Below are 14,138 nucleotides of genomic sequence, written 5' to 3' on the forward strand. Positions count from 1 at the left end.
AAGGCAGATTGGATCTGTAGAAATGACAAATTTTACTCCTGGCTCTTTCAAACTGGTATATTCTCTTTACTTCTTACTACTTCCTTCTGTCCTCCTCTTCCACCTCCCTTCCCTGAAACTTGAGATGATAGGAGGGCACTTCTGAAAACTGTGAATGAGGAGAGCTAACCATGGCACTTACTACAGAAATTGATATATTTTTTAGTAAAAGTAAGAGCAGAAAGTATGGCCCTCTTCAAAGCCTATAGAAGTAATGAAAGTGAAATCTGGTCTGTACAGGTCACGAGACAATCTGCATGCCTGTCAGAAATAAGCAACGTGATTAGCATCTGTCATGTTCAATCTGTTTTTTCACACTCTTCCCAGAGGAGCAGCACACACAAGGAGAATTTTATCTTGCTTTCTGATTTCCTGCTTTGCTTTTTGTTTTCAGGTACATGCTGATGAATACTTTATACTCTGCACATTGATAAGTTGAAAGCTCATAACGGACTTTAGTCTTGCTGGGAGATGAAACTATAGTTTTGGATGGGACCACATCTCTTGCGCAAAGAAGTGTAGGCTATGCCAAAGAAATAGTTTTTATTTCAATATCAACAGACAATTTTCCAAAGAACAGGTTCTATTTTTTTCCCAGATATAAAACCTTGAATCTAAGATCTTGAACTTGATTAGAAATTCTGTGAGAAGTCAGAACAGCATATGAAGAAGGGGTGAGAGGTACTCATAAGAGCCTGTGCTGTGCACAGATATGCTCTAGTTTTCTGGAGTAGCCAGTTACCATCTCAGGCACAGTTTCATTTAGTATGATGCGTATCAGAAGATCAGACTGCTGTCTTCTAGGCAGGAAAGGAAACTAACCACCTGGAGGTTGGGTAGGGATCCCTCTTTGCACAACTCCTTTCATGCTTGCACCCCTAGGATGGCTTTGCACTTCTTGTGTTCCTACTCATAATGCAGTACTGTACACCCTTCAGGGCTGAAAAGTCCTTCCACAGCAAGGACCCCTAATTTATAACAAGAAAATTTGCTAATGTCATTCACCACCTTTATACTCTCTGTTGCCAAGACCTTCTAAAAGGTCTAAAGTCCACAACCTTCACACTCATTCACATCCCATATCTCCTTCCAAAATTTTTCAGTTTCCTTTTGCTTTTTCTACTTCATCCTATTTTCCTTCCAGTAGATGTGTGTTCCTATGTATTTCCTTTTCCATTCATAGTCCTAATAGTTTTTAAAATTCAGTTTGTTTTGCACAGGAGACTCAGACAAGAGCACAGAACCTCAGTGGAACATGTTGTGTGACTTGGAGAAGTTCCAAGTCCAGAGACCAGCAGATCTCCTGACCTATCACTTCTGAGGCTGCTAAACTTTGAATGAACGTGGCAGTCATGCAACCTGCTGGTGAATTAAAACATAGTTGTGATATAATATGAAATGCTTTTTAAAATACCTAGCAAATACAGAACAGAAAATTGGAGATACAAAGGTCAACTTTGGAAATGAAGTCACTGAGCCTACTCAGTAGACACCTATCCTTTCCTACTGACAAAATATATGTGCACTTTAGAGCGGACTGTGGCTGAATTATTAGATTGCTTGGGAACAGGGACAAATGCCAATAGGCTTGGGAAGAATATCCAATGAGCATATTAAATGCATTGTTATTTCCCATTTAAATTTAAGATCGTTACCCGTATCCCACATGCACATATACACATACTATTACTGCCATTAATAATAGTAGTTTATTCTGTCCTGGCAGCCTTTTGTGATTAAAACATACAGCAATACTGACTACACAGATCTGTATCCCTTTCCTTCCCACTTTGAGCAGCTGGAACATCTTTTTAATTGAAGTTTGCACAACATGGAACAGAACACTCTAAAATATAACAAAATACCTGAGTTTATGTCACAGGTCAGGACTTTAGCTCACATCATTCCATGTCGGTTTGTATCAGCTCATATCAGGAACCGTATGAAATACTCAATAGGTCCAAAATCTATTTCCCTATCACTTCTTAAAGCATTCTTAGTGGGCATACCATTTCAACTTACTCACTGCACCTCTTTCTTTATTATTTTATTTCATTTACTTGCAATAATGACACCTACTATTGGCAATTCTTTTTGCCATTTTGTTGGTTGACAGTGTGCCAAGGATGAAATCTGGTCCACTGTTAAACATCAATGTTGTTAGACTGAAGATGACCCTCCCTCCTCCAAGTACTATAGAGAAACAATTTGTCTCAAAGGCCAAACTCACAGCACAGTGCCTTCTGCAGTCTCCGGATTTTGATGGCTGTACGGTAGGCAGAGAAGCGTACGTTGTTCAAATCAGCTGAAACAGCAGAACAGAAATATGAGAGGCTCTAAATATAGAGTCCATAATTCTCCTTTACATACAAATCTTCACATTTTGGAAGAAGTCTGTTATCCTTTGTCTTCTCTGCAATGAATTAATAGGATATATCAGAGCAAATTAAAAAAACTGACAAGTTGGGAACTCAGTCCAATCTATCTGCAGGGAAAGTCTTCTGACTCTGACAGTCCAGGACCTTAAGAGATTGGCACCCCAGAAATCCTAGAAACACTAGTTTAAAACACTCTAGAAACACTAACTTGGCTCATGTAATACATACACATATGATAGAGTTTTACATACATGTTATGCACTAGTTCATAGTTTCCAGACAATTGCTCAAATACAGTATGTTTTGCAAATATTTTACAATTCCATCAGATAACATACAGGAAACAGAGGACATCAAATGTCACAGTAACAGAAAAAAAATGCCTTTTTAAGCCATAATTTCTATGCCATTACTTTGTAAGCAGTGCTTCAAAAGGGACAGTCAGATAGTTGTAAGCTCTATTTTAGAAACTGGTACAGTAACGTTTTTTCCTCACTTAACAGTATTTTTAGCCTTTCTCTCCTTAGAATGGGAGATTGATTTCACAGTAAATGTTGATGCTATCAGGGCACATTGAATTAACTGTATCATAATACAGTTTAGCCTTTACCAAAAGCATAGCTGCTCTAATTTATTACAAAAATTAGTTCCTTGCAGACCAGCATCCTGGCTTAAACACACAGACAGCCTATATCATTGGACAATTCTTTTGAAGTTAAAAGAAAAGAAACAAGGTACTGTCTTAAAGCATACAGAGTATATTGTTCAGAATTAATATTAGCAAAAGACAATACGTATGGCACAACCAAGGCAGTACGTTTCATGTAGAGTGTGTCTCACTGGAAAGTGGGAAATGCTGTTACAAACAATTCATGGCAACTCAAACATGGTCATTATACAAAAGCAGTTTTTACTCATGGAATAAAAATCACATAATATTTTATTTTAAGAAATGCACTCACCCAAGGACTGGAACAGATCAGTCATTTTAGGATGATCCCAACAAGTTGTCTGTGTCTCATGACTACAAAGGAACAAAGTAATCAGAGTTTCAGGAAACGCACTCACACAAAGAATAAAACCCAAAGATATTCTGATTTTCTGCACAGAAGCAGTAAGAAATCCCTCGGCACTAATTAAAACGCATAATCTGTGTCATTCAGTTCCTCGACTTTCTAATCAGAAAGTTAGACAGGCAATAGCCCACCCATATTTAATAATATTTACTTTTGATTCTAACTGTGACTATATCAGTTGAACTCTGATCCTGCAGCTAAGAGGTAAGCTAATAAGGTAAAATGCAAAAATTTCCTGAGGCTGTAAAAACAATAAACATACTTGTAAAAACAATTAACAAATAAAAATATTGAGATTTTATTTCAATCATCATTGTATATCTGAGTACATGTATCAGAACACATACAATAATTTTAAGCTTTATCTGTATGTATTATCAAACCATTCAGGTTGGAGAGGACCTTTAAAATCATGGGAGTCAAATGGAAAGCCTAATTGCTGTTCACACAACCAATCAATAAGTATCTTCATTTATGGGGCGCACTCTACACTACTGTTCACACAACAGGCAGTATCCCTTTACCTACTGTTTAGTGATGTTGTTTCAATTTATCAAGGTTTCAAGTATGCAGCAGTGGGGGTCAAAACATGCATTATGTCCACGGAAATCTCCAGTTCCCTTCTGTGAATCACATTTTACTTGTATTTATCAATATTAACTGCTCGAATGATTGCACATTTTTACTCACAAAGTATTAGATTTGAATTAGATTTGCAAGATAATTAATCAGAGAAGTCATGTTAAAAAGATCACAGAATTATCTTTAAAAGTTAATGAAAATGAAATTATGCTAGGTTAGCAAATTTAACACTAATGAGTAGAGAATGCCATGTATTTCACCTTTGTTTCCATCTGAAAATTGTTAATGTGCACACTTTTTTTTCCATGTAGAGGGAGGGATACTCTGTTATAAATAATGACTTTAAATACCATTAAATGTAGTGAACCGTATTATCATTTGGTATATATAAGTGGCTGTACCTCAAGGAGTGCACAATAATTTATCATCAGCGTTTATTTTTTAATTGAGAAACCAACCAAGAATGAATCGTTTTATGCTAGGTGGTACAAAAAAAATGGGATAGAAGGTCTTTGCTCTGAAAAGCTGCAGAGACAGGACAGGTACCACAAAGGGGAGGCAGGCTTCTAACAAAGGAAGTGCTGAGGGTCCTTATTTAGATTACCCTCTGAGATACACTAGTAGAAAGTGCATGAAATACGGCTCTGCTTAGGGGATACGATCTTCATTTTAGAGTCCATGCACCAGTGTGACCCTTCTAGCTTTCAGTCTAGCCTAAATCTTCAGAGACAGCTTCTCCCTGTCATCAGGTTTCACACTCTGCCATGGATCTCATTTGTCTATCTGGCATCATCATAACTTTGTGAGGTGTACTTCATGGAAGTTCATAGACAAAATTACATATTTCCTATTAATACAGTAGGTATAAATCTTCTTTTCCTTCTTTGTGATTATTCCCTAGTACATAACTGAAAGGAAGGAGAAGTCCTGCACATGATTATATTTAAACAAGAGAGATTTATACAACAACCAAAACAACTTCTGCTAGACCCTGATTGACTTTGAAATGCTATAGCAAACAGTCCCCAATTCAGAAGAACATTAAAGAACATATTTACATCTGAACACATTTTTCCTAAACAGAAACTTTTGATTTCAGTGTGATATCATCATCACATGAATTGTATTCCTGTTTCACATTCAAGCCTCTGATATACTGCACTCCAAAGCTAATGCATGCCAGTATCTAAATCAGTGGGTTTGCACTTTCTAGATAGACACTTTTAAAACAGTACTATGTTTATCCTTGTCCAGAGAAGTCATTTCAAAAACAAGTTGCTTGACAATCATTTTCCTGAAGAAGGCACACCAATAAATCATCATGAAGCCAGCAACAAGAAAGGGATGTATCTAGGTTTGGTGCTTTGCCAAGGTAAAGGCAACTGACTACAGCATTCTCAAAAACCCTGGTGTCAAAGGACTACAGTATATTAGAAAGAAGAACATATACAGCTTCGGTAAATAGGAACAGAAAATATAATGGTTCAAACAGGCCAACTTATTTAATAACCTCAAAAGTACTCCTGAAGCTGACAAATGCCTGTACTATCATGTTAAGTGGGATGTCATAATTATCATGTTCCCAATTAGGATTGATTTCTGCTGACAAAACCCATTGTAACTGCCCACAGAAATGGAACCAATATGCAATCAATTTAATAAAGCCTGTTTTAAGAACATTGCTTCAACCCAACTTTCCTAAGAACCCCCCTCCAAAAGTCAAACCCCAAAACAAAACAAAAACCCCAAAATGCCGAACAACTGGTAATTTTGCTATCAACATAATAACTCACTCTTTTCTTATTATCCCTCTGGAAATATATTCCATTACACATTCATAATGCTAAATTAGGATGTAGGTATAGTTAATTGCAATTTAGATTACATCTTCTAAGTAATTTATAAACCAAAATGCAAAGAATTAGAACTTATTTTACCAATCAAACTTTACCCCTTAAATCAAGTTTCCAAGATTTAAGAACAAACAACAGTTTTGTTATTGAAATTGTATGCTTTAAATACAAAGTGTCAGTACAACTTTATCTGAAAGACTAAAATCACTTTAAAAGTGACAACATGTCATGCAAAAACCCCGTTTTGTTTTTTCTTCTATTTTTTTTGCTTAACATGAAGCAGAAAAAGTGGAGATATCCAAAACCTTTATATCCCGCCCTATCATCTCGTTTCTTAATTTAATGCAGTAAATACCTGAACAACTAAATTTTTCCTTTACAGAACATGAAATTTATTCCTAATAAAATAATAAACATAAAACATTTTTATGTTTCTATTTTATTTGCAAGAGAAATACATTTGTGCCAGACTGTGTACAGATTAATAGGTTTTTAAAACTTATCACTTAGTTTCTTTCTATGCCATGCAGATTGTGTGAGAAAGGAGGCCCAGTGAACATCATCTGGTGAAACTGAAAAAAAGGTAAGAGAGAATCCCTTCCCCCTGACTTGTCCACAATTTCCTTAAAGTCAGTACTATCTAACAGATGCTAAATGACCACAGAGGGTGAATATGACTGTGCCAGCTTAATCCAAAAACACCTAGCAAGAAATCATTGGTTACAGCTGAGCAATTCTCTACATGGATCCAGTAGAGAAGAGGAATGGGTTCAGAGTGAGTGAATCACCAGCTCAACAGTCTGTCCAGGTCAAAGGAGGCAGCAGCTTCACTGTTGCAGGCAGTGCTGCTAGCATCACTGAATATATTCTATGGGTAGGTTTCACTTAGATACCACAGCCAGACAACTCTGGACAGAGCCAAGCTAAAAAGATGCAACTGTATATTTAATAAGAGTTATAAAAAACTCATGTCACTGAACTTCTGAAAAGATTCAAAACAGGCATTTAACCAAGAGCAGACAAATGTTGTGAGTCTTTCCTCTCTGTTACAACTACCCTGCCACTGCTATCCCAGGCCACAGTGATGCTTGAGTCAAGAATCACCTTCTCTTGCAAGTACGCTACTAACGTCAAGAACTACTTGTACAGTGAGGTGATGTTTCCTTTGACTGAAAGTGAACAACAACTGGGCTCATTATTCATCTTGTTTGTAGATGGCACCAAAAAAAAAAAAGTAATTTTTCAAAGTCTACAGGAACGCAGGTCACTAGATTTCATTCTACATAGTGGATGGCATAAGAAGGTATTTCCGCTATCACAGAAGTGAGCTGGCCTACAGGGCAGTAACACAAGTGGTATGAACATATTACACATTATCATCCACATGGTTTAGTCAGGGAAGAATTTAAAGCGTTTCACTAAGAAGCATTGGTTTTTTGTTAGTATCAAAAGACTGAGTTATTCAGAGCAAGTGTCTTCTAGGTCTCTTCCGACAAACTTATGGACCCCAGTGTAAACCATGCAGCAAAACATGCACCCATAAATATATCACCTGAGAAGATAGTGTAATTTAAATAGTCTAAAGGCATTTGTGTAAATTTTACTAAATAAAAAACATGATAACCATAAAAGACTCCAAATTACAAAAACCTTGCATATTAATGAAGTGCTCTAAAGTTTACATGACAAACATTTGCCCTTACTATGCGTTTCTTACTCATCATGTTTGGTGGCAGCTTTCTAATTATAATTGGCAAAGGTATTCTATTTTAAAAACACTTCTTGGTTGTAAATAAACTGGGGAACTGTTAGCATGTCACTTAACTTATGTTCTCCAGAAATAAAAGAACAGTCCTGTTGAAGTGAAAGGATTAGGTTGTACATCTCCAGGCGTTTCAAGATGCCCACAGAGTTGTGAAAAAAATTCCATTTGTTCTTTTTCAGCTTTTTTCTACCAGAAAGAAAACTAGAGATAGGTTTGTGGGTCTTTTTTTTATCATTTCTTAACATGGGCAAAGCCTGTGTTGATAATCGCTGACAACCACAAGAAACAGTACTCTGGCATGATGTTAAGTACCTTTCTGTTCCTGTAGTCATCTGCACAAAACACTACCTTAAATCAGGATCTTTACTAATCACTAATGATTTGACAGCAGTCAACTCTGACTTTGCTGCCCCTGTCAAAATTCAAATGGCATAACATCTTCACTTCATAAATATGTCAGTGTTTTATCTAGATACTGTATATTTTCTTTTTTTCTTTTTAAGCCCATTAGAAAATACTGTTTTGTGGTGAAAAAAGGGTTGGCATAATGCATCCCCATGGTATTGCATCTTAGAGGTTGGCTGAACAATTTATATGCAGATATTTTGAAATCACTCCAGAGAAAATGTGCTACTGCATTTCTTTAATTGAAAACAAAGACCAGCACAGGAACTGGTAATTGAAGAAACTCTCAAAACCTCAAACCTGTATTACCTCTTTCTGCAAATCAGATTTTATTTTCCCTTCTAAGGGAAATACTTCTTAATACTTAAAAAAAATGGGATTATGCATAAACTAGAATAAGCAAAAAAATTAGGTTTTTCTGTTCCATTAATTCTCCCCATCTTCCCCATACAGGCATAAACCAAACATCATGAAAGACTTTCTAAAGAGCCTTAAAAAATGGAGAAGCAGAAAACATTTTATTCCTGTCCCCCATAAAGTTAAACATGATATAGAAGGTGATAACATGGGATTTCTAAGATGTTCGTTATGTCAGCCTCTTTGCAGGATTACAGAAAAGTAAGCATGGCAACTGTGGTGTTTGATATGGATCAATTTAATGGTTACATCAAGAAATTGCTCTCTCTATGTAATGTCCTGCATGAGATTAAACTTACTGTGACCTCTTCTATATCACCCTTTTGTTTCTTCTGCACAGTACAAATATCTAATAACTTACAGCATTGAAAGGTACACTGCTGAAGAACACTTAAATTACAGTTAAAAGAAAAAGAGTGAGAAACACCAGGGTAATTATGTTTTCTGCACATTCATCATGTTTTCCTCAAGGATGTTTAATTATTACACATAGTGTCTCCTTTATTACTCTGTTTATCTTTCGAATATTTTATTGAAACACTATGTATTATAGGTTTTATTTTTTTTCATTTACTATTATGGAGGCCAAGGATGTCTCATTTGTATGATACAAATAGTTATAAATCAACAACAGCAGAAAATTCTCCTTATTAAATCTCAAACCTTTACAAACCAATCTATGAAATATGTATTCAATGGCAAGTTTGCCAAACCTTTTGTCCAAACTTCACACTTTCATTACCTAAAGTGCATTGTTAAGTACTGTGCCTGCTGTGTTGTATTCCCCTCCATATGCTCATTAGTCCCATTCTCTTTTATAAATTATGAAAGACTGTAGCTTTTTTTTTTCCAGCAGCATCAAGATTTTACAGTTAAGGTTTTCATTGAATTTTACTGTGACAGAGAAGACACAGACCACAGAAATACAAAATATTTTATCAACTGTCATTAAGAAAAAAAAATCAAATGGGAGGCAGAAGGATGAAATAAAATTACATCAACAGAGGCAGCACTACTTCGCAACTTTGACTTACACAGTAAGACAACTCAAGAGGAGAAAAGAGAGAGGTTAAATCATGTGTGTAAGTTCAGTTCACCATATTCACCATAGCCCAGGACACATGCAAGTTGATAAACCTGAGACCAATAAATTAGAAATCCTTCTTTCAGCTAAGCAGAATAGTTGCTCCTTTCCAAAATGCCCCAAACCCAGACTGCCTCTGTCTGAACATATAGGGCAGAGGAGGTTGTAAACTGGTTTTTTGATCTTTCACATGCTTCATTACCTGATTAAATACAACCCGAGGAAGGGTAGACATGACAACTGTTAGTAAATGGAGTGGGGAGAACAAACTGGACTCCCAAGTCACGATGGTGTGCTGTTCACTAAGACCTCTTTCAGAGAGACACTCCTCTCTAAACACATAAATGCAAGCTACCTCTGGTGTTAGAAAACAAACAGAAAAAATGCTGCTTATCTGAAAATACAGACATCTTGCATCATTTTGACATTCTCCTTACAGATTCATTGCTACCTAAATTACTCCCTCCTGGCCTTCTAAGGTGCAATTCCCTAATTTTTCTAAAATTCATTCTCTGTGTGCAATAAAATTACAGAGTGCAGCTTGTTCTTTTATTTTTTTTTCCAAATACTTTAACAGAGGTGCAACTACATCATCATCTGCAATTATGTCACCTTCCGAATATTTTACATTTCTCATTCAATGACACTCACAATATGCAATCAAAATGAAGAAAATATATGAATTATGGTTGTCTAAGAAAATTATGTGTTCTTATTTAGAAGTGGTCTGATTTCAATTTGCCTTTATTTCACTTCCAAATTTTTAAAACTTCTCATTTTTCAGCCACATTGGATCATACTTTTACTATCTTTGTTCTGCTGTATTTTCTTCTTTATACCATAAAATGAACAACTGGTATCTTAAACCTTCCCTCTAAATATACAAGTCTTGCTGTAAATACAACAAATATAGTTGTTCTCAAACGATAGTTATTAAGACTCATCATAACTGTTCCTTCTACTCATGCTGTGCTTTACATCAAAGGCGAGTCTTTGCAAGGGATTAGTACAATTAAAAAAAAAAAAGAAAATTAATCTTTCCCTCTTTCCTAGCATTCCTTTCTATATAAACATCCATCATTAAATCCTGTTCCCTATTCTCTTAAATTATCTCACTCATGTAATCACTAATCACACAGTCAGTATGTTTTTTCTGTCTGTATTGTTTTTTTCTCTTCTTTAAACTGTGTTTGAAATTAAAGAACACAAAAAGATTTAAAAGGGTATTTAAAGCCAAGAATACTCTCCAGCCTGATCATAACAAAGCAAATGAAATTCAGAATCAGTTCTTTTCTGCTTTATCTTCCACAACTCTCTGATTTATCTAGCTGCTTCTGAAAACAATGATGTTTAGATCAGTAAGAAATAAAAAATGTAGGAAACTGCCAAGGTCACTCTGCTTTTCAGACTGTAAAGCTACTGAAATTCAGTATTCATCCTCAAGTTTTTTAAAATAAATAAATCCTACCAGTTACACATACCATCATTCTCTTTCAAGACACAAGAATCATTGCTTCAGCAGCATATATCACGTTGCAAGCAGGGAAAGATTACTGGAAAAGTCTTCCTTGAGATGCAGTAGTTAGTCCTGCTGACTTCATTAAGGCCATCTTGCAAATTAAACAGCAGTCTCTGCTACTATAAAGACCTTGCCCCTCAGAGAATGTGCCCTATACTTCTGCTCTCTTACCAAACTTCCTGTGCAAGACCATTAAAACAATTTCTGAGAGATGCCAGGGCTTCTTTCTCAGTCCCAACTGGCTTCATCCCCCAGTCAAGCTCTAGTGCCACCAACACACCAGAGGAAGCCCACAGCACAAGCAGATACTTGGCCACCAACTGGTGAGCTTGCAGGACTGCACCTAGGGCACACAACTGGAAAGACTTACTTTCTTCTGAACTAGCAATGACAAAAAAAAGACTTCTCAAAAACTGAACTTTGGCTGAGGTGGGGTTAGAGAGATGCTCGGAAACTCAAAAGAATGTATTAATTATGAAAAAAGGATATACACATGAAATATTCAAGTTTAAAATACTTGCCTTGTTCAGCACAGATAAGAAGTTTTAATATTAGTCTGTTCCATCTGTTCCCATCTCTGTTCCCCAACTCTGAATACACCAACGAGCTCCGCAAAGCCCTCTGGGTCCAACTCATACCTGATAAACCCTCCCAACTCCAGCTATCAGCTCTGACAGAGCAGGAAAGTGAATTGCCATCTTTCAGTGTCCAGTAAGGACATACCCACAAGAAAAAAAATCACAGGCTTAGGGTAGTTTTCCTCTTGCTTTCCAAAGAAAGCTTGCTACTTCAGCATTTTCCTTGAATTACTGCTGTAGGTGTGATCGCTTTAATACACTTCTGCCTGAGTCTTGGCAGTGAGTGAGCCTTTGGATCCTTTTGCCCTCTCCTCTTCTACTCAGGATGAAGCCAGGAACCTCTTCTCCAGTGTGTCACAGTTTTTCTTGCCTCCTGCAAAACTTTTCAGGAGAAGCACAAATGCTTTCACAGAGAATTCAAGGATCTTCACAGTAGGTTTTTGCTTTTTCTAGTTACCTACTCAGACCCTTTAAAGAAATTAATCTTCATATGACAGTTTAAAAATAACCGTCACACCTCAAGAATGATAACAGGTTTGATTGACATGAATTGACTGTTACCTGCTTTTCAAAGCTCTCAAGTACTCATAAATTGTTTGAAGCACAAAACGTGGTTCTCAGATTTATGAGCAATACGCAATAGTAAAAAAACTTCACTTGTGTTCTTTAGAATGAACTATCTTCAAGTCCAACTCACAGTCATTCTACCTTAAAAAACCTACCCTTTTCCCAAACTCAAACTGATAACATTTTAACAGATTTCCTTCAGCCTAAAACGAACTGCTTGGGTCTCCCTTACTATACACTGCACCTTCTTAAAATTTCATTTACCTCTCTGGCAAAGCACTATCCTCCTCTCAAAGCCGCAATCTTTGATCTTTAAAGTACTGGCAAACAGTACATAAATAAATGCTGATAGATTAAGAAAAGCCAAGTTATGGACTGCTCTGAGTAAAACACATCAAAATCTCCTTACCTCCATAACTAAGTATTCTTTTTTATTTTCAAAATAAGTATCTCGACCATTCCTCTTGGTAATCACGGTATTTGTACAATTTTTGTAAATATTTATGAAAACGTATAATTTGCCTTAAAATCAAGCACTATAAGAACTTCCATAAAGTAAAGAAAAGGACAGAAGGACAGTCAACACATGTATATTTCCAAATAAATTTGGCACAAAATGATGAATGGGCTCAATAGATATTAGTCACCACTGTTTTGCTATAGGTTATAAACTTTGCATTACTTATTCAGCTTTTTTTCCCTTTACAGTTTACACTCTGGATGAGCCATACACATAAGAACAAGTCTAGTTTGAATACTGATAAAGTATTATATTGAAATGTCCCTGCTGTTTCCTATCTGTTTGACTGAGGTTTTATTTTGGGTTTGTCATTTATTTCTATTTACATATTTCTAAATTATATAGTATGTAAAACAATAAACATGACTATATAGTATATGCAGCAGAACACTAAGTAAAGAAACTCTTGGTAACATTTCTAGCTACTACTTAGTCCCTATGTTTTTATGCCAGGTTATGGTGATAAGACCCTCTGGTAGGGTTAAGGAAAAAAGAATAAAGGCAAACTTACTTGATATAATAGGGCACTTTGTTATGTGAAACAGATCTCTGCCATGGAAACTGTACTGAGGCTGAGGAAATAAAGACAAGTTAGTTATGAAAAAGTAAGTGTCAAATTTAAAAATCTAACTATCTTTTATTTATTTTATAATTAATATGGTTATAACAAATGGAAACAAAATTTCCCAGACTATTTTCAGTAATCAGAAAATCAGTAAAAGAAAACTATGGCAATCTCTCAAGATGATTCCAGACATCTATTTGAAGCCACACGGGAAATAAAACAAATGTGGTGATTCTACTTCAAAGAAGGATAATAAATTCTAAGCAAGCAAGCTATCCATTCAGGGAAAACGTAGACACTGGTTTTCCTATCTCTATGGAATTATTATCAGTTTATGCTTTGAAAATAAATTATTCCACTACTATAATCAATGCTCTGCAACAGGACAAAAAAGAAGAAATATGAATCTGATTTTTATTAGTAACAACCCTTATATAAGGGTTCCTATTTGCAACTCAAATTAATATTGATTACTTGGATATCATCCATAACATCAAGAAGCCTTCTGCACAATGAGTTGAAAAAGGCATGAAGTCAAACATGACACTACAACCATGCTCATCTAAAGATCCCAAGAGATAAAAGGTTAAAAAGTGTTCAGGCCAACAGGACTGCTGGTGGACAACTTATAAGCAGCTACTTACTGAAAAAACCACAGGTACACATACCTACCAGAAATTAACAGACTAGTACCTGGTAATTAGGGTTTATCATGGAAAAAACTCACTTCACTAGATTCACTATAGTACCAGAGATGGAAAGAACAGGTAGGAATAAACCATCATCACAA

The 14,138-nt window shown here is 35.9% G+C and overlaps 1 protein-coding gene across 8 annotated transcripts in view; it reads right to left on the reverse strand.

The window, feature by feature from the left end:
- Positions 1-14,138, reverse strand: part of UTRN (utrophin) — a 363,103-nt gene that overhangs the window by 60,938 nt on the left and 288,027 nt on the right. For all 8 annotated transcript variants that reach the window (XM_027631971.1, XM_027631965.1, XM_027631979.1 and 5 more), the window contains 3 exons: positions 13,295-13,355; positions 3,380-3,441; positions 2,270-2,344 (listed from right to left, as the gene is read on the reverse strand). In XM_027631971.1, the coding sequence (XP_027487772.1) occupies positions 2,270-2,344; positions 3,380-3,441; positions 13,295-13,355 (198 nt within the window). The remainder of the gene's footprint in view (positions 1-2,269; positions 2,345-3,379; positions 3,442-13,294; positions 13,356-14,138) is intronic.

Source organism: Corapipo altera, unplaced genomic scaffold, assembly GCF_003945725.1.
Source record: "Corapipo altera isolate COAL_440 unplaced genomic scaffold, ASM394572v1 2b, whole genome shotgun sequence".
In the NCBI taxonomy this organism is placed as follows: domain Eukaryota; kingdom Metazoa; phylum Chordata; class Aves; order Passeriformes; family Pipridae; genus Corapipo; species Corapipo altera.